General features: G+C 52.2%; 1 protein-coding gene across 4 annotated transcripts in view; it reads right to left on the reverse strand.

The window, feature by feature from the left end:
• Positions 1 to 21,165, reverse strand: part of CYTH1 (cytohesin 1) — a 70,075-nt gene that overhangs the window by 19,835 nt on the left and 29,075 nt on the right. Inside the window, exons 1-2 of one of the 4 annotated variants that reach the window (XM_088802430.1) lie at positions 15,443 to 15,620; positions 200 to 282 (exon numbers count right to left, since the gene is read on the reverse strand). In XM_088802430.1, coding sequence (XP_088658556.1) covers positions 200 to 282; positions 15,443 to 15,470 — 111 coding nt within the window. In that variant the 5' untranslated portion in view covers positions 15,471 to 15,620. Of the gene's footprint in view, positions 1 to 199; positions 283 to 9,176; positions 9,571 to 15,442; positions 15,623 to 21,165 lie in introns of those variants that run through there. The other 3 variants (XM_019735630.3, XM_074320622.2, XM_088802431.1) reach the window with 3 other exon arrangements.

Below are 21,165 nucleotides of genomic sequence, written 5' to 3' on the forward strand. Positions count from 1 at the left end.
CAGAGCTGCAGTGAGAGCAAGTCAGGCGTCAGAAGACTCTATACGGGACACATGTCATCCCAAGGGCACGAGTCGCCCTCCTGTCACCCAAGGGCACGTGTCGCCCTCCTGCCACCCCAGGGGCACATGCTGCCCTCCTGTCACCCCAGTGGCACGTGTCGCCCTCCTGCCACCCCAGGGGCACGTGCTGCCCTCCTACCTGAATGTCGGCCAGCAGCTCCTGCTTCCTCCGCCGGATGTTCTCCAGCTCCTGACGCTCCTCTGCAGTCAGGTCACTGGGAACTGCAGGAGAAAAGTATTGTAAGAAAGCTTTAATCTTGCCAAAAATAAATAAAATTCAGAAACCACAAAAGGACAAAGATACCACAGAAATGTCAAGGGGAAAGGGACCTGGGATCACAGAGGAAAAGCTCTGCTATAGGAGCCCTTGGCACGAGAAATGAGAGAAAAGGGTGCTTCAGGGTAAGTGAGGCCGGAAGGAAAGAGGCTCCACTGGGCCGGCCACAACCATCCCCACTGGTCAACCCACCTCTCGAGGCCTCAGCTCGCGCCCCCAGGCCAAGTCCAACATGGAGCGATGCCCGTGACATCCTTAGGTGGGCGGGGGAGGCACACTGCAAGGCCTGAAGAGCTGTGTGCCATTTCTGCATGGGGTGGGGGGTTGTATGCACAGAGAAGAAAATCTACCCCCAACTGAAAACGGTGCTTAACTCTGGGGACTAGGTTATGGGGGCTTTTCTCTGTGCTTTACACCTTCTACATCGTTTCAATCATGTTTTAACAGGAGCTCGTATCCTGAGAACAAAGTTAATTTATTCCGATCCCAGCTCTCACCACAAAACTCGCTGCATTCCTCCAAGACTCCATTTCCTCACCTATAAAAAGAGGGGCTCAGGACAGACACCCCGTAAAATGACCCTTCTGACTGTGCTGGGGAAGCCGTGTGGTCAACGGAAGAACAAGCATTGGCATCGGCTACACGGGGCTCAGATCCACCCGCACCAATTAGGTCACTACACAAGTCACTTAACCTGCTCGGGCCACGTTTCACTACCAGTAAAGTGGGGACACCGTGGCACTTCATCAGACTGCGGTGAGGACGAGGTCCAGCAGAGTGATTCAAGTGTCGGCTCTTGTTCCCTTTTGGGCCAAAGCCGAGGGACCGCGCAGCCTGACGGCTGGGGCAGTGCGTCGATGCTTCATCTCCTGTGAGCAGGCATCTACACGAGTTAGAACTCGATGTACACCACGGTGGCCATGGGACGTGTGGCTATTAAGCACTTGAAATGTGGCAAACTTAGTTTGAGAGGTGCTGTGTGTGAAATGCACACCAGCATTTATATGAAAGAGTAAAATATCTCTTTAATGAGATTTTATATTGATTACACACTAAAGTGATAACGATAAATCAAATATATTATTTGAATCACTGCACTTGTGGCTGGTGGCACCTTCCCATTGGACAGCAGACTAGGGACAACAGCTCCGCCTGACAGCAGTCGGGACGCACCCACCCTCTCTCTAACTATGGCGCTGAAACTTAATCGACTCCGTGCACAGGGCAGTTAACTTTCCCCGACTAGCTCATAAAAACCATGTAGGGCAACAAAAGGGTGGAAACCACAGGCCACAATGACGTCGACAGCATGCGTTAACAAGCTGTATTTTCTAACAGCTGGATTTTCTCTTTTCATCCAGTGTTTTGTCACCTTCCTCTAGGAAAGCGCCTTCTAAACGCCAAGACCCACAATAAGAAATGCATCTGATATCATGACTCAGTCTCCCCCATACACAACAGTATCAGGGATGATATCATGGGAAATCCACTGACACTTGTTTTACTCTTAGTTTTAACAGTGGCCGTGGCCCACTGAACTGATTTCGTAGCTTCACAAATGTTCCGAACGCCGTGGTTTGAAGACCGCCTCCCCCCATGGCCTTGGAGGCTGGCAGGGAACCACCCGGAAGACGCCGTCAGACCACCGGGGTCCAGCCCAGGCTGTGCCTCCCACCGGGTCCCTAGAACTCAGGGCCCAGCGTTCCAACGGCTGCTGCAGAAGGTGACACTGCGGCCGGATCCGTTGTCAGAGCAAACACCACCTGGAGACTGCGCAGCCCCACAGTGCCACCCCCCACCTAAGGGACAAGTGTGCCTAAGGAGTTCAACCGCTTGGGCCACCCCCACAGACCACACAGACTTCTGGTCCATGAAGACCACGCGTTCCCTTTAAGAAACGAACTTCCTGCCGTTCTAGAAGACAAATACTCATTCTAACTTAACATGGTTTTGAAAATTTGAGGCAGTAATTCGTTTATTAACCGCTGGTCCATGCGTGTAACTAATCGGGCTTTGGTTTGGACCCTACAGAGGCGGCTTCATCAGATCCCCAATGTGTCTCGACAGCAGCAGAACCGAACCCAAGGTTTTCATACAGGCTGATGAAAACCAGAACCGTCGTGTAAGACGTGTATGTCTCAAGACTGCTATATACCCCGAGAAACCAATTTTTATCGTTCCAAACTAGAAAATCTCTGTGGCTGCTTTCTTTTCACAGTCTAAGCATTGTGGGCTAGCAGTCACATGTGACAATTTTTCTAGAAGGTCAGAGTCTAGTTTCTGTGTTATAAACGCAAAATGCGCCTCTAGTCCTCCACCTTCTGAGGTACTATTTTAGAAGCAGCACAGGAACTTTTAAAAGCTATAAGTCTACAGTATCAAAGAGTCCAGGGGCCATGGACAGAAGAGACGCCAGCAGTGTCCAGGACAGAGAGAGGAGTGCTGACAGCTCCTTTGGGAATGCAAACTCCAGGAGGGCAGGGCCCCTGCATGGCTGCCACTGCTGTGTTGGCAGTGCCCAGGACAGAGCCTAGCGCACGAAAGTTTTCGAATATACATCATGATTCCCAGGCAAAGACAAAAGAAATGATGCAACTGGTGAGCGAGCAGCTAACGGGAACTGGGCCCATGAAGCCTCCCATTCCAACGTTTGGGAGACCTGGCACTGCCCCATAGCCAAATAGGCTGGCTCATGCCCATCCAGCCGAAAGCAGAGGCTCATGGTCCAGGAGGCCCACCCATCACAGAGCCGCAACGTAACCTGTCCACTGTGTCGCTCTTAGAGACGACTGAGCCTACAGCCCACATGAGAAACAGGCAGGGAACAGAAAAACCCACCCTGGAGCAGACAGAGATAATTAAGGGAACAAAAGACAACTTTCAAAGAACAGGAAACCCTGAAAAGGGACAATTACAGAAAAATAAGCTCTTGGAAATTAAACAAATTTTGCCCTTCCAGCCTCTCCCCAAAATAAAACAAGTCAACAAAGGAATAAGAGATAAAGCTGAGGCACTCCCACAGAACAAAGAGCAAAACGCAAAGACTTGAAAATAGAAGCAAAAAGTCTGTTCATTCAGTACTTTAAAAAGAGCTTTTTTTAAAGTCTCACAGAGAGATAGTCACAGTAAAATTCAGAAGGCAGAGGATGAAAGAGTGGTGGACAGCTTGGAACAGGAAGCCAACGGGCTGCCAGAAGTCACTGCAAAGAATGAAATTGATCCTGACCCAGAGAGTGAATGAGAAAGCACTGAGGAGTGTTTATGATATGAGACGGCAGCATTCGGTCTTCTCAACAGAATGAAAAGGTACACACAGCAAGCCCCTACTTGACAACACGTAAGGAAACCCATGTCACTGCAGGCTAATTAATCCAAACGAGTCAAGTCTCGTCAACAGTGTAACAAAACGACGGGACGGGGGATGGTGAATGAAATAAGCGTCCGCTGTAACTGGAAACCAATCCCTGTGTGCGCCATCAGGGGAAGCGCAGGAAGAAGAGCCCACTGGACGGTGGTGGTGGGAACTCCTCCCGAGAGAAGGAACTGACAGGGCCCACGGTGGCTCCAGGCTGAGCTCCAGGGTCCCCACTGCGGTTAACGGTAAAGTCAGCGTGTGGACACAGCAGAAAGGCTAAGACAGGTTACAGGACAGAAGTGACATGTGATGGAGCGTGACCATGTCAAAGTGGAGGAAGAACGGACAGAGGTGTGCAGGACGGAGGGAGGGGCCGTCAGGCCCCACAGCTTCCTCTTGGGGAACGCGGGGGAGGAGTAAAAGACCAACGAGGAACCCCCGTTGCAAGTAAGCACATGGAGCTTCAAAGGGGAAAATAAAGGAAACGAAAGTTGTGATAAACTACGAAAAATGGACAGGGAGAGCGCGAAGGACGAGGGTGACGTAGGTGGAGGAAGTCAGGAGATAATCTTTGACTCCAGTAAAAGTCAGCGATGTAAGAATATTAAACGCGCATCTGGCAGCACCGACCAGAGGATCAACACCCGGAATTGCGAGCGGCTGCTTCTGGGAGTGGGTCGGGGGGGCCGGGGGTTATGGGGCACATGAGCTTCTGAACGCTCACCTAAAACGTACATTGAGGTACTACTGCATTTTAAAAATGAAGAGTGAAAATGTTAATCTCTGGTTATTAGGAAATACAGGCCTTCTGTGACCTCATGGCTGGACACAAAAAGCTTCTAGCCAATTTGCAGTCAGAATAAACAAGACATTTGTTCACTTTATTTCATGCGGTGTCCTGACATCAACCACACGAATTCTAAATCACTTCTTCCCTCTACATGTCGTGACCTTAAATCAGTGTCGCTTTCCTTTTGCTCCAATGAATCATCAAAGAACTTACAGAAGAAAAGCAGATCTCATTAGATTGTTAGATCTCACTTTTCTAGAATTGTGCTCTGAGATGAGAAAAAAAATACAATATTTTAATAAATGTGTTTTTCTCAACTTAATCTTATCAGTGCAACATAAATCTTCATGCTCAGACTGCCCACGAGGGGAAAAAACAATTCCACACACAAAACGCTTAACTTCGTTTAATAGTACAAAGAATCCAAGCTCTGGTTGGAGAGCTGGGCTGGGGTGACGCCTGCGCTCCTGGCTGGTGTCTGAGGATCCCCGGACGCCACAGCAGGACAGGAAGGAGGAGCTGGGACTCAAAACAACCACGTCCACTCTGCACCCCAGCTCCTGGGGAAGCAGCGCGGGCCCCTGGGCAGGGCATGTACCCACGCCGCGGCTTTCCTGCGTGGCCACCAGGGTTAAAATGTACAAGATGGGCTGACAGGCCAGATGGCAGAGCAACAAACAACTCCTCCTCCCCCGGCCGCCACGTGCTGCAGCAGCTTCTGCGCCAGGAAGGCAGCTAAGCCCTCTTCTCTTGGAAAGAATGGGGGCGGGGGGCAGCAGCCTGTGCCCAGAGGACAGGAGCAGAGCCGGAGGGTCCCCAGGCCTTGAGACTTGGTTCCTGCAGAGGTTAATTCACAAGGTGTCCTGCTTCCAGCGCGGGGACCAGCCCAGCATGGGCCCCTCAGCATCCCCTTGCAGGGTTCCGATTAATGAAGGGGATTCAAGTGCCTGCCACAACAAGGGGTCATTGTGCTCAGCTGTGAATAGAAAAGCCACACAGGGACGCTTCTATTTATTTCTTTATTTAAATGTTGCTCTGCAGATTTTACCAGTGGCAGAAACCCAGAGCTGAAATGTGCTCCACACGGCGCACACAAAGGAGGGCTGTCTTAAAGGGACACGGCCTCCTTCCCCGCCAGCGGCCCAGGAACAAGCGCGTGGCCGGCAACCAAGGCTCCCGCCCAGCTGCTCCCTGCTCAGCGCCACGGGCAGGTGCCCAGTGACCCGCCATGAACTTCAACTGGAAAGCGGTTCTGACAGCAGTTTCTGCTCAGCAGGAGCACAGGCCACTGTGAACCACAGAGGACGGACGGCGCTGTCTGTCCTACATCCATCCGGAGGGACCTAGACCCAACAGTGAGCACAGCGTGCGCGAGGGCCAGGACACCACCGAGGTCGTAGCTACACCAGGACCCTCTATAGCTTTAAACACACCGCTGGCCTTCTTTTCTCCACCATGAGCGTCAACCGTCCTCCTTACCGCCCCTGCCTTGCACTGGAGAAGGGTCCAACTTTAACCGGCACAGCACAGACACATTTGAAGAAGTGGGGCCGAGTCCAGAAAGGCCTCCCTTTCTTTCCCCCACGAGTGGAGGAGACAGACAGCCAGAGAACGACCTAGCCCAACTTCCCCCCGGGCCGAGGAGGGCACTGGCCGGTGGACACACTGCCGGCCCCCAGCCCGCCCGCCCGCACGGTACCAGGGGCCCCTGCTGAGCAAGGCCCAGCCCTGGGCAGTTCCCGAGGACTGAGACAGGAGGCTGAGAACACGGACCCCAGGAGCCTAACCGTCAGCCCACATAAAGCAGGGGTGGCCGGGGTGAGGGGAGCGAGTGCCATGCCCTCCTTCCCTCCTTCCTGGCTCTGGATGGAAGGTGCATCGCCATTTATAATACAAAGAGCTTGGGGTTCAAGAGTGCAAATCAGGGAAAGTATCTGAGAGTGAAGGAAGGGGTGACTGTCCCCTTCCAAACACGTGAAGATCAAAGGCCCTGTGCGGGTCACACCTCAGCCCTCTGACCTCAGCCTAGGCAGCTGCTACCTCAGATCACCTCCCCCGCCCTGCCCTGCGGGAACGTCACCTCATCTCCCAGGAAATCCCAGTGACTCACAAGGTGAAAAATTCAAGACTAGAAAGAACTCAGGCTTTGGAGAGACAAACGTTCGGCCAACTTTTATAAAACTCTGAATTCGTGATGATGTTAGAAATACAGGGGTCAGATTGTTAAGACAGATACGACTGCAGTCGAAATTCAGTGTCTCTCAGGTAAAGGCAACACAAAGATCCCTAAAAGTTGTATTCATTTCGCTGAAAGTCCTGAATTTAGAAACAGGTCTCTGGGTAGCTGTCAAGACCAGAGTGTAGGAGAGAAGATGGACATGGCAAAGGAATGTGACTGAAGCCCAGAACATGGGGACACACAGGTGGCCATTCACTTCACACCTTTGTGGAAAGTCAGGAAACTCTGGGAAACTGATTACTTTCCTTCCTACTAGGTCAAAACCATAGCAATCCTTTCTAAATAGTACCATGCTATTCTGCCTTAAAAAGGAAATTCTGACACGTTACAACATGGATGAGCTTGAGGCCTTTATGCTGAGAAATAAGCCCGTCCCAAAAGGATAAATCCTCCAAGATTCCACTCAGATGAGGGGCTGAGAGTGGTCAAGTCCCCAGAGACAGAAAGTAGGGGGGGGGCGGGGGGGCGGGCTGCTGTTTTCTGGGGCTGGAGTTTCCGTTTTGCTCCAGGAAAAAGCTCTGGACGTTGGTTGCACAAGAATGTGAATGTGCTTAACACCACTGAGCTGCACACTTCAAACGGCAAATTTTATGTTATGTGTATTTTACCATAATTAAAAATTTAATAGCAATATCCTGACTTTCTGGTTTCTGCTTACCTTAGTTTCTTTCAAGAAGCTATCATTTGACTTTTGTGTGGAACATTTTAAAAGAAATATCTCATCACCAATTTATGGCCTAAGAGGTTTTAAAAGAATTTACACCCCGGACCAGGACCGGAAAGAGTTAAATTAGCATATGGCCAGCATAGCTGATACTCAACATGGGGAAGGGGAGGGGGGTGCCTTCTAGAAACTGCCAATACGCATATATAGACTCTTCTAGTTTAAATTCTTTCCACACAAAACCACCCAGTCTCCCACCTAGGAGTATATTAAAGATTTTATTACCATATTCCGCATTTTTAAGGAAAACTTTCCTAACCACCAACCCAACACTCAGGCCTGTTCATTCAGCTGAGACGCTGCCCAGGGCTAAGGCGGGGGTGGGGACACACACACACACACACACACACACACACACACCTGTGTAGGGTTTCCACTGAGTAGTTAGTGCTGTGACCTTGGGGGCTACCACCTCTCCCGCCCCAATTTCCTTAAGCATGGATGGGGCATGTCACCATCCCTCCATCCCTGCCCTTCTCGAATGAGAGGATGTATATTAAAGAGCTCCATAAGCTGTCTTATAAAAGAAGGTATTTTACCCTTTACACAGAGAAGAGAATCGACACATTTTGAAGCCTTAATTTGCATAACGTTATGACTTAACCAGCTAAGCAAAGGTCAAATTTCAAGGCAGTAAAAGAAACTAAGTCATAAAATTTTATCCAAAAAGTTAGGTTTGGAAGAACAACGTGAACATCTGCTTTCAATAAAGACTAAACTAGAAAATCATCATTTTCAGAACCTCAACCTTTTCTAAAACCTGGCAGTGCTGGTTTCGGATCCAGCTGGAATTCTGCAGCCGTTTCTTTCTAGCACTCCTACTGCCAATCCTCGTCTCCAAAGCTGCTTTTGAACGGATCGCAGGAGCTGAGAGCGGAGCTGCACCCAGCTCACCAAGGAAGAGCTCTCCACCTCTGGCCCCCTGGAGACAGTGGCAGAGTCCTTCCCTCCCAGGGAAAGCCTGGAGTTCCCCAGTCCACCAGAAACACCAAGCCCCCCACCCCTCCGGCCCCACCTCCTTCTCCCCCCACCCCCAGTGTAGGGCTCCAGAGCCCTGGCAGCCCCTGCCAGCTGCAATCACCGTCAGCCACAGCTGCGCTACCACACCCCCTCCATGTCCAAAATAGAGGCTCAGGGGATTTTAAGAAGTCAGCTCTCTCACTTCACCTAAAACCTATCTGCATGCTGCTCCTTTGCAAACCCTGCATTTTTCTGCACACTGTCACATCCTCCTCCGTCTGACAGCTGGAACGGACACCTAAGATCAAATTAAATGTGCACCTCAATCTCATTTCTCTATGCACTGTTGGAAAGAGGGCTCCCCACACCCAGGCAAGGTTCCAAAGTCCTTAAAGAATAACAGAGAAACTCCTGCAGTGGCTCCAGAGAGGAGAAGCGCCCTGAATTTGTCCCTCGGCTTCCTGCCGTCCTATTTCTAACCTCACCGAAGCAGGAGCATGGAAATTGGTTATCAGCTTGTTCCTAAATCTCAGGCCCAGAAGAAACCACACTGAAAGCCTGAACATCTATCCGAAGGAGCTAGAGGAAAAGCCCTAGGAGAAGAGAGCAGAATGCGAACCCACAGACAGCGGTGCGGAGACCAGCCCTTCAGACAGCAGCTCTGCCGGCTCCTGGGGGTGGGCAGGAGGCAGATAACAGAGCAGGGTCCCCGCCCGGTACATGATGCTCCAAACCTGGGCTCGCCGCGCCACCCACCCACCCGGCTCTTACCCAGGGCGAGTGCCCTCTCCTGAGGCCCCTGTGTCCTGGCAACCCCGCGCAGCAGCGTCAAAGCCTGGGCAGGTCGCCACGGTCCGCTTCACAGCCCATGATGGACCAGCACCACGACCCCCCCACCCCAGGCTCCTGGGTGCTCCCACAGCGCCAGGTGGAGGGAGGCACAGAGCAGGCACAGCATGTGTGCCAGCTCAGCCCGGGTGGGGGCGGGGCTGGAGGAAACAAAAGCCGAGCAGGCACCCCCCAGCAGGAAGGGAGCTGATCCTGGCGGGCAAGGCTGCGTGGACGGGGATGGCGGTGTGTGGGGCTGCCGGCTGACACTCGCAGTGCGCCCCGCTCAGCTCCTCCAGGCGATCACGGCAGCCCCTCCCTCCGCTCCCCGACTCGGGCTCCTGCGGGGGAGGGGACGCACCACGGCGTTTGCTCTGCGCTCACAGGCAGCACTTGCCTCTCTCCCCTCAGAAACAAAACCCTGATGGCTGCTTCACCAGGAGGGTTAACCCTTCCTTAGGATGCCCTCTCCGTCCTGAGGGAGGACATAGGACAGGGTCTAGGAGTGCCTTGCGGGCTATTCCGCCACCCTTGCCACAGGCCACCTCCTCCCTTCCTCCCTTCCTTCCTCGGCTCCGCTTCCTGTCCGGAGGCCTCAGGCCCACTCTCTGCATGGGTGCTCTGCCTTCTCACCACAGGGCATGCCCCCACGCGGTGCTGGCCGCTGTCCCCACACTGCAATGGCCCTGTTTCCTGACCAGAGGCTGCGACACCGCAGGCCAGCCCACTGTGGTCAGGGTGATCCTGGGGACAATAGTGGAAGACGGCTGGTGACAAGAAGCGTCACTACAGCCTGACAGCAGTGACCCCCCGACCTCAGAGGGTCCGAGGATCCCCACCAGCACGGTGTGAAACACAGATGTGGGGTGCCAGGCCCCCCAGGTTAAACCAGAGCACGACAACCGGAAGCACCTGTCTGCAGACCACGGAGAAACACTGCCTTTGACTAAACGGGAGGAGACACAGGCTTTTAGAACAAGTCCCAAACAGGCAAGAGAAAAACAAAATGAATCATTACACTAGACGAGGGTTCTGGATCTCGGCACTATTGACATTTCAGCAGATCGCCCCATGTTGGGGGCCGTCCTGTGCAATGGAGCATGTGTGGCTGTACCCCGGCCTCTACCCACTGGATGCCACCCCCAGGTGTGACAACCAAAATGTCTCCAGGCAGTGCCAAACGTCCCCTGAGGGCAAAACTGCCCTGGTCAAGAACCACTGCTCTGGATAAACAAACATACAAAAAAGGACAAAACCTAAAAACATGCACAGGGCACCCATGTTGGTAAAGGCACAGGTTCTGAGAAGGATGGACCTGAACCGCCAACAGGGACGCTCCTCGGAGACAGTAGGTGGACAGGGCGCAGCAGAGGCTCCCACACTTCGTCTCAGACCCCTCCGCATGCAGCCGACCCTTGAACAACGCGGGTTTGAACACCACAGCTCCCCGACCGTAGGCATTAATCTACACCATTTCATAGAGGGGACTCGAGTATCCGAGGATTTGGGCATCTGCAGGGGGTCCTGGAACCAATACCCTAAAGGTACACAGAGACAACTAAAGATTTAGGGGAGTCAAAAGTTACACTTGGATTTCTGACAGCATGGGGGTGCCCCTAACCCCCACGTTGTTCAAGGGTCAACTCTATTTGGATCCACAACTAAGGCAAAAGTCTATGTTGAAATTTCTATTCAGAGAAAACAGGGCAACGTCACCAGGCACGAACCCAAACCATTTGCTCGGACTGATGCCTCGTATTTCTACTGTGAAAGAAAAGCACGTGAGTCCTGTGGTCAAGGCCTGGGAAGCCCCTGCTGGAGCCAGGCCATTATTTTATACATGGGAATCCATCCGGCTTCTCTGAATCACAATCCTGAACGCTTAACAGAAAATTCAAAAGAGGAGAGACTTTAGACGCCAGAAAGGAGATGCAGCAACAGCCACTGACCCGGAAAAGAAAGTCACTTTTTAGGTCAGGAGTTAGGCTTTCATGATTTCTCTGTGGAGTGAGGACGGAAGAACACACGAAGTCAAGAAATTATTTTCTAAAGGAAGGAAGGAAAAGCGCTGGGCCAAGTCCTGACCACGTGGAGCTGGGGACAGCAGGACTGGACTTCTCCGTCCCCGTTTCCCACAGTGTCACCAATCGCCACATAAGCAAACACAGCACGTACTCAGGAGAAGAACACGTGCAGTCACGAGACCATCGTGTCTTCACTGTGCTGTTTAGCTGAAGTTCCGGGCTCACTCTGACGCCCCTCCGGGAGCCGTGCTGATGGCTCTCCCTGGCAGAGCTGGCCGGGCTGGACCAGGTCACTTCTAAGACACTCCGTGGCCCCACGAGTCTGACCGCACTGTGTTGGGTGACGGTCCCAGCTGCAAGATGAAACCCATGTAAATCCCCCACGAGCTGGAGCTTCACAAGGTAAGTAGGAGACTCACAAGACTTTTTCTGTAAAGGACATCTTCCCTGAGCACAGAAAAGAACAAGGAAGTTCAGTGCAGGTGCCTTTGGGGGGTGGGGGGGGGAGGGGGCTGTCAAATGCAACAGGAAAGCAGGGAGCGGATACTATTAAAAATTCCCAGAAGGTCTGGCCTCTACCTTGGATGGAGCCAGCAGTAAACTATGTGGCTTCTGTCAGCTGCCACCACAAACATCCTTCCGCGAGCCGTCCAGAGCCACAGGGAGGGTCACGCGTTCCCAGGTCTGGGCACCTGCCTCGTCCTCGCCCCAGGCTGACAAGGGCTCCTCAGGCCGCAGACCCGGGCCTGCCAGGACCACACACCCTGCCTTTCCTGCCCATGACGCTGGCTCCTTAGACAGCCCACCTGCCTCCTGGATTCAAGGTCCTGAGCACGGCGGCCGGCCTCACGCTTCTACACGCCGTAACAGTGAACATGGGTGGCCACAGAAAGCCGTGGAAGACGAGTAAGGGTCCACCTTCTCCAAAGGAGCAGACCCCGTGCCATGTTTCTGCTCAGTCTTCATCAAGAAGAGAGGGCGGTTCTGATCCTCTGACAACAAACTCTACTGGCCCTCCTCTCTGGTGTGCTCCGCAGGGGAGCCTGTAACACTCAGACCACAGCGAGTCCCCTTCAAAATTTGTCACAGCAGATGGTGACGCAGGTCTGCCGGGAGGCGTGCTTTGTACAATGCCAAGCGCTCCTGCTTAAAAATAAAGATGTAACCATTTTTGATTCTGCAAAATACCAACCCAGCCCGTAGAGAAGGGAGTAAGAACTCACTCCATGGGAATACGAACTTACAGTCACAGCACCTGAGCGTGCCATTTTAGCCCTCACCTCAGCCAGGGAATGCGGAAGGCACAATCCCAGGGAATGAACGCGTAAGGGGACGGGATGAGGGGGGAAGTTAGCACCGGGGCGTGTTTCAGATGCAACCGAAAATCAACACCCTCATGCAGAGGCACTATACTTACTTCTGTTTGGAGATTTTTCCTATAAATACTACTACTTTATCCTCACATGGTGGCTTACAGCTTAAAATGTTTTTTCATTTCCATTTTTATTTGAACGTGACAGCAAAGTCCAACTATGAACTATGCCTATTTCCTGACAATGAACTACACGCCGGGGGTAACCTCCCGTTTCCAGAGAAGACTCGCCGAGCATGAAGAACCTACCAGGCGAGCCGCTAACAGACTCAGTGCTAAGCCAGGATCCCTGGCTGAGGCCTCGGCTCTTTATTTCCTCTCCCTGTTACAAGCAGGCTCCCGTCAGCTCAGCACTGAGCGTGTGCAGAGGCCCAGCCTGTGCGTGGAGCTGGGATTTAAATAGCTCCAGCCCCTCCCTGAGTGGAACGTGAATGCCAGTGGGGGACACACATGAGCCTGTAGGGCACCACACACTGCCACCACGGCCGCACACGCCCAGTACTCCGGGACACCTGGGGACAGATGCCAAGAGGCTTCTGGGGGGCCGGGCCTCTGGGCCAGGACTTGAGGATGAATGGATTGTCCAAACAGAGAAGCAGAGACCAGTGTGGACCCCCACGCCACACGAGACAGGAGGCCAGGCGTGGCTGGGTGCCTGCGTCAGGTCAGGGCCCAGGACACATGGGGACGGGGACAGCACTCAGAAGAGCCCAGGGAGTACTGTGAGGCTCGTGTCCCACACAGCAAGGGGCTTGGACTCCACCCCAAAGAGGAGGTTCAAAGGCAAATCAAGGGGAACTAAGCATCCGAAAGCTAAGATTAAACAGCTAAAAGCCCACCTCCGGCAGTGAAGACAGCTGTGCCTGATTCAGTCCACTGGCCCATGCCCACCTAGCGCACCTGCGAAAGACTCAACAGAAACTGATGAGCGAAAGCACCAGTAAGGACAGAGGCAAAAAGCACCAATTGTCACTTAAGGGCTGTGGCTCTTAGTTGGTGGTGCATCAGGAGGGGGCCTGACTTATTTAAAGAAATCTTCAGAACCCCCCACTTCCCTGTACTGGGCATGTGCTTTGGGTAAAAAATCTAGTAAAAGCAGTTCTCGTGCGCATAAGGCTGACACTTAACTCCCCCTTCTCTCCCTCCCCGGGATCTCGGGGAGCTGCCCAAGGAAAGTCCACGGCTCCCTTCACTTCACATGTGCCTGATGCCATTTCTGCATCTCATCTCAACACCAAGGGGCATCGGCTTTAGCAGTGGTTAAAAGGGTAACGTGCCCCCCTAAGGTCCCAGGAGGGGGCTAGGGGAATGGAGAGAAGCGCCCATTTCTGAAGGCCCCTTCTTCAAAGCAAAGGTGCCCATGAGTCCAGCCCTAAACTCTGGTGTTTGAAGTCCCTGCCCTAAAATGGTGCCCCAGACACCCACCCCTGAAGCAAGTGCCACATGTTGAATGGCTGGTATGGGATTTTCAAGCTCTCGGATAGTCAGAGGCTGATAGAGGCTGATGACATCCGTCGTGAAACAACGCCTCCTCGGTGGGTCTGCAGCCAGGCTTGGCCAGAGGACACGGTCACCAGCAGTCACCATCTGCCCAGGCCAGTGGGTCACACCTATTGCCCCAGTGACGTCCTTTTCCACTCTCAAAAGTGCCCACTTTTCAACTAGAGACCTTTGAACTAGAGTCTACCATAGACTGGACTTTCGGATACAAACACCCCCCCCCCCCCCCCGCCCACGGCAGTTCAGCCTGACCTAGAACTGCCTCTCGTCACTGTCCCTCTTCAAATGCAGAAGTGTTATTATAAACACGGTATGTCCCTCTCTCCTAAAGCCTTTCACGCACGGTACAGCTTCCCAAAGCACCCCACACACGGCCCAAGGTCATCTGCATGACTAGAGGTAAAACTTTAGAAGGTGTTTCATAGAGAACCAGGGAAGGAAAAGCATAAAAGGACTCCCAAACTTTATTACAACCTTTACAAAACCCACTTTGAAATACGGCCTCATGTTTACTTCAAACTTACTCGTATCATCCACTACCAGCGACAAACCAGTATCCATTTTGCCGTTGTGTCTTATGTCATTAGAACATTGCCATCCGGTGAAGGCAGCACATAAAATCCACACGTCCACACACAAACCTGTGACTCCAGAACGTTGTAAAGCCCTGACCTATGCTTTGAGACACTCCCGCAGACTCTTTTGGGATTCATAAGCCACAAAATTTGTAATCCTTTTACTCACAGCGTCACTGTCTACAGACGAAGGAAGTTCAAAAGAGGAAGAGCGAGCTACCTGCAGGCCCCTGCGTTACACCGTATCTAGCACAGCAGACACCATTTGCCCTGGAGCTCACTGGTGCTTTCCACCAGGTCTCTAACATCCTTTCCTTTTAGTGTGACGCTCACTGTGGACACACACGCAACCCCCAGAGCTTCTGACCAACTTATTCAGATGCGGGAAGCACAGGCTCGAGCGCCAGCTTTCCTGCGCCCTCAGCCAGGAAGCACCCAGGGCAAAGGTGGGGGCGGAGATTCTTTGGCTTAAAAACACACCAAGTCTCTGTCTCTCTCTCTCTGTCTCTGTCTCTCTCTCTCTCTCTCACACACACACACACACACACACACACACGCCTCAGCCTCTGAACACTAACGCACCCTCCACCTTCCTCCGGAAAACAGGAAGACACAAAGCAGAGTCTGGGTTGCCACTTGTCCCAGAGGGCAGTGGAACTGTCGTCACAGGACTTCATATACTGATCAACAGAGATACTTAAACCCCACTCCACACACCCAGGGCGAGACTGGACTCACCGCTCTCCTCCTCGGTTTTAAGGACCATCTTTCTCCGTCACAGCAGAGCCCCAAAGGTGGCTCGGTCTTGTTCTTCAAAGGAGAACTGCAAAGTTTTCCTGGGAGGTAGGGCTGGGCGAAGCCAGGAATACCTGAGGGCTGCCCCACCAGGACAGCTCAGAGCTGCTTCCTGAACCCCGGGGCTGGCCAGCTGCCCTCCTGGGCCAATCAGCCTCCAGCTGCAGAAGCAGCGTCACCGGTTCACTGCCACCGCCCAGTTCCTGAGGTGAAGCCCAAGTGGCTTCCTCGGTGCGGCCTCCTCCCTCGCCCTCCCTACCAGCAGTCTCGGGCTGGAGGCCAAGGAGTCTAAGAGCTGCCCTGCTGCTCTTTTCTCAGATTCAACCAAAGCAATGGGTTCCCCTCTTCCTTTCCCGAGTACTTTCTTAGCACACAATCCCTGAAAACCCCTGGGCCTCCACAATAAGATAACATTTCCCAAGGGAAAGACTAAGAGATCGTAATCAGACGGTATGTTATGAGGTCATGGGCTGAAAGCAGAAGGCAGATTTGAGACAAAAACAAAAAATCCAAAGGCAACACTCTCCAAAGAAGTTCAATTTTATCACCATTCTATTTCCTCCCGTGCCCCACCAAGCTGCTCTTCTCTGCACACTCGTCACATTCACGACACGTTTGTTGTTGAAATTAGGTAACAGTAATGAGGAAAGCAAAAACAAACCCTAATCCTGTCACCCAGGGACAACCACTGATGACATTTTGGTAGATACTCTTTATATTCCTCCAGACTTTTGCTCTATGTATTGTATTTTCATTCTCTCTCATACACACACACGTGTCTATCTATGTATACATCTCCTGTGTCTCTCCTCTATAATACGTATTACATATATTTCTCTCTTGACACATATTTATATTATTTCAAGGTAAGTATATAGATAAGCACATATACACATAAATATACATACACATAGAGAGAACTAGGTCTTTTATATGCTATCTCTTAACCAGCTATTTTTACTTGTAACAAACATTTTCCATGACTGTAAATGGACACCTATCGTATTTTTATTATTCATGATATGGACAGAATAGCTAGACAGCCCCCTACCGTGAGACTTCCCAGAGGCTTCCGGTTTCTGTGCCAACCTCTCACCCAGGTACGTCTCGGCACGTGCCTGTCATCACCTCCTCAGCAACATCCCCAGCGGGACCCAGACACAGCCTCCCACCTGCTCGAGGGTGGGACTAAAGGGTCGGCACTTCACCACTCACACATACAGGTGACAGCAGCTGGGGCATCGTCATGTGGGAACACTCCTGGGTGCTCCCTTTGGGCCAGCCTGACATGGCCGGGCTCATCTAACCCTAAGAGCACCCCATGGGGCAAGTGCTATCTCCAGCCCCCATGCCCAGATGAGGACACTGAGACACAGAGACGTCCCACAGCTTGCCCGAAGTCCCAAACCTGGCACTGACCCCGTCTGACTGCAGGGCCCACCCCCTGGTGGGGTGCAAACTCCTGCAGCAGGCTGGGGGTAGGGGGTGACTCTGCCATCCTGGACAGGGTCCTAGTGGGGCAGAAACACCATCCACAGTGAGACACCAGAGCGCAGCCTCCAGTCACATCTGAAGGTGGCCACAGGTGTCTCAAGGGCAGGACCCTGGCCACCCTTTTCCTTCTTGTCTAATAATAAATAGATATGTACGTATATATTTGTAAAAAGCACTGTTTTGTAGAGGCAACTAACATAAACCCGGCTGTCGATGCTGCAATTACGCTTTCTCCTTCCCACCCCATCCGCAGTGAACCCCAGGACTGCCCCGCTCTGCTCTTTTTCAGACCAAAGCTTAGAGCTTCCCTGCGGCACCAGGGCTGACCTGTGTGGCTGCTGACCCCCATTTGAAGAAGACAGGTTCCTTCCATCTTCTACTTACAGTCAAGTGGCAGAGCATTTCTCCGGAACAGACGCCCTCGGGCAGAACTGCTGGCCAGGGAGGCCTGGTGCTCAGAGCTTTCTCTCATCCGGCCCAAGGCCCCCCACTGCCCCCAAAGGACACCCCTCATTTCTGCCTGTCTATGGGTGAAAATGGCTTCACAGTTGTTCAGTTTGCAGTGATCTGGTGACTGAGACTCTGATATATTTTCCTAAGTGTGAGGTATTTCCTCTTTTGTGAAATGCTTGCTCATGTCCTTTGCCAATTTTCTGATCAGTTATCTTTTCTTATCGATTTGTAGATTACTAATCTACATGTTGTAAATATTTCTCCCACACTCTTGTCACTTGCTTTTAACATCAGTTGTGGTTATCTTCTGTCTTAGAGAAGAGTTTCTGTTCCAGTCAAGTCTCTAATCTCATCCTCATTCGTTTCACTCAGCACCTGCGTGCTGTGCGGCGTCCTGGACACACATCAGAGGAGCAGGCCTGCTGGCGGGGGGCGGGGGGGGGGGGGGGCGGGGGGGCAGGAAACAAACAAGAAGTAATGCCACCGTGGAGCTGTGTGGCTGGGGGTGGGGGTGGCCAGGGACTGTAGCTCCTGAGAACAGCAAGGTGGCCAGGGTGGCTAGAGCCGAGAGACAAGGTGGGGAGGGCTGCCCGGTCCTTGGAGGCGATTTTAAGGACTCTGGTGTCCACTGGGGTGAGGTGGGTAGCGGCTGCCAGGGTTTGGAATGAAGTGGAAGACCTGACTTCCTTTGTAAAGATACCACTTCGGCTGCAGGGGAAGAACAGACGGAGCAGACACAGGGAGACTGGCTGGATTGGTGGTGGCTTCTGCAGTAAGGGGTCAAGCTCTCACTCTGCCTTCTTCTAAGGCAGGGCCGAGGACTTGTCACACATGGGGTGTGACAAGTCATGAGGCGCCCGGCCGGGCCAGGAGAAGGACGGGGCCTCCCAGCTCACGCAGCCGCCTCAGCTGCCGGCCCCCGTCACTCAGGCCCCTCCCGGCCCCTCCGCTCTCTCCTCCGGGCTGCGGGCTGTGTGACTTCCCGCTCTGCTGCGCTATTCACGCTGCGTTCTCGCGAGGCTGCCCCGTTCACTTTTTTAAAAGAGGGACTAAATGGCTCACAGGGCCATCATCCCAGTTTGGGCACAGGGGGGCACCTCACAGACCCCAGGCCAGCCTGCAGGGCAAGTTTCAGTGCCAGCTCCCATAAGCCGCTGGCAGAAAGGCTGCCACTTAGGCCTTAAAACGGGGAGCATGGCGGGCACTCCTGGGCCAACCCCACCCTGTCTTCTGTGTGATTTCTGTTGCTCCACAGCTAGTACAACACATAACACTGTTTGTTAAAAAGGAAGTAATGAACGAGTAATGTCTTCAATTCCTTAAAATAGAAATTTAACTACTGAAGCACCCAATTATATGTTTGACTCACTCATCAGGAAAGGGACTGCGTAACTTACCCATATGGGGACATTTCTGAGATTGAAAGCTATTCAGAATGACATCAGCCAACAGGCATTAAGGGGGGCAGCGCTGGCATCACCTACCCCCTACCCCCTACCCGTCACAGCGCTGGTGGGAAGGACGGTGGGGCGGCTATGCAAAGGGAAGCTGTGCCCAAGTTCAAAGCACACTTTGAATGAACAAGGAACAAGAGCTGAAGAAGCAGAGCAGGTCTCCAGGCTGCAGAGCCGCACCTGAGTCACAAGGCAGGAGGCAGGGGACTGGCCCAGGCCTTGTCATAAGCACCAGACAGACCAACAGGTATGTGCGGAGAACACACCTGATAGCTGTTCATGTTGAAAATCACACATGAGGCTGTTTGCACGCAGGGGTTTTGACCCAAGACACTTCTTATTTTCAATCAATGAAACACCTTAAATAGCCTTAATCCTTTACTCCAGCCTCACCCCCTCTGGTGGAGGGTAAGCTGAGAGCATGCAAGCAAGTAATGGTTTGAAATGACACGAGCACTCCCATGAATATTCATGTAATATTCTAGGGAAAGGTTTTTCTCATCAGTCATAACGCCAAGGAGACACAGCTGCACTCAAAGCGGGAGTCTGGTCTGTCTGTAAATGTGAGGGTAGAGTTTGGGGAGACCAACAGGAGTCACAGAACCCCAGCGAGAGGGAGAAGCTTTATCAGTGCCAGGCCTGCAGGACGAGGTGGCTGCAGGGAGAGGCCACTGGTGGGAAGTCTGGTAGGGGACTGAGGACACAGCACATTCAGGGCGGCCTCCAGCAGAGGGCGGGAGGGACACGGGCAGAGATGGAGGGCACACCACAACACCAGATGCCGGAAGCCACTCCTGAAGAACTCCATGGCCCCTTCATCTGCCCGAGTCTCCGCTTCTTACCACCATTTCAAGACCTTCCTTAACCTGACCCTGCGGCCTCTCCAGGCTCATTCCTCACCACTCGTGCCTGGTTTTTTTCTTTAAGCAAAACAACACCGCACACACCATATAAAAGGGAGCAGTACGTAAGGCTTAAAACAGAAACCACCATTTCCTGCCCAACTCCACCCCTCGCCCTCGAATCCTGTTCCATAGAGGAAGCTCTTTCAGTTATTTTTTCTGCTAATTATCTCAGCATTTCTAAATAACAGGCTCACACCATTCATTCTTGAGTTTTCAGCTCTGCCAGGGAAGACGAAGACTTAGCTTTTACCCCCAACACGCACGTGCGCACAGCCACTCAGTATAGCTACATATACATTTCTGGTTACATCAGGAGTTAGTGTTTCGTAAATACTGCTCACGGCGTAGCCATACCACGCGCTGGGATTAAAATCACCACAGAGGCGTTAAGTGTCTTCTTTTTTGTTTGCTCAGTTCCCTGTTACTGATTAATCGCCAAGCTCTCTCCAAGGCGTAAAACTGTCCACGTGGTCAGAATGCCGTGGCTCTGTCTGCGGGACGGTGACCCGCGGACCTGTGTCCTCTCACCCAGCCCGAGCTTGCTTCCAGCATCGTCCTGACACGTCCCCTGGCCACCGCCCAAAACTGGGTCCTGCGTCTGTGGTTCTGTATTTCTTTCTTTCTTGGATCACTTGCTCATTTTGGTGGAACACATCCTCTACTAACACAGAAAGGGTGGGTTTTCACTGTCGACGTTGCAAATTTTGTGTCTAAAAATACCTACCTCTGTTCTCTCACACGACTGACACTTTGGGTATAAAATTCTAAGTTGAAGTCGTTTTTCCTCAGAATAATGGAGACGTTCCGTTTGCTGTTCACGCACTGCTGTTAGTTATGGTGCCATTACGACACCCAGTGTTTTGTATGGGACCTTTCCCGCAGAAAGCTTTCAGAATCTGACCTCTACACGGGCGCTGTTTAACTTCACAGCGAGGCGTCTAGGCTGAGTCTGTTTTCCATACATTATGCCACCAGGTAAACCCCATTCTGGAGTCTTACATTCTTAATAATTTCCTATCCTTTGTATTCAGTGCTCATTTTTTTGGAATTTCTGTTAGACACTGGACCTCCACTATGAATCATTTCATTTTTCTTATCTTTTCATTCTTCTTTTTTCATCCCCTTTTTAAGGTGGTTTTTAGGAAATACTCTTGCAATGGATTGAATGTTTGTTCCTCCTCAAAATTCGCATGTTAAAGAAAGACAAACAAAGAAAGACAACAACAACAAAAAGACAAAAAGAAGAAATAAACAAAATTCGTATGTTGAAACCCCGATGTGATGGCATCAGGAGGTGGGGCCTTTGGGAGGTGAGCAGGTGCCAGGGGTGGGGCCCCAGGAATGGATTAGAGCCATTGTG

Source organism: Rhinolophus sinicus, chromosome 12, assembly GCF_057876585.1.
Source record: "Rhinolophus sinicus isolate RSI-liver-muscle chromosome 12, RSI-T2T, whole genome shotgun sequence".
Taxonomy (NCBI): Eukaryota; Metazoa; Chordata; class Mammalia; order Chiroptera; family Rhinolophidae; genus Rhinolophus; species Rhinolophus sinicus.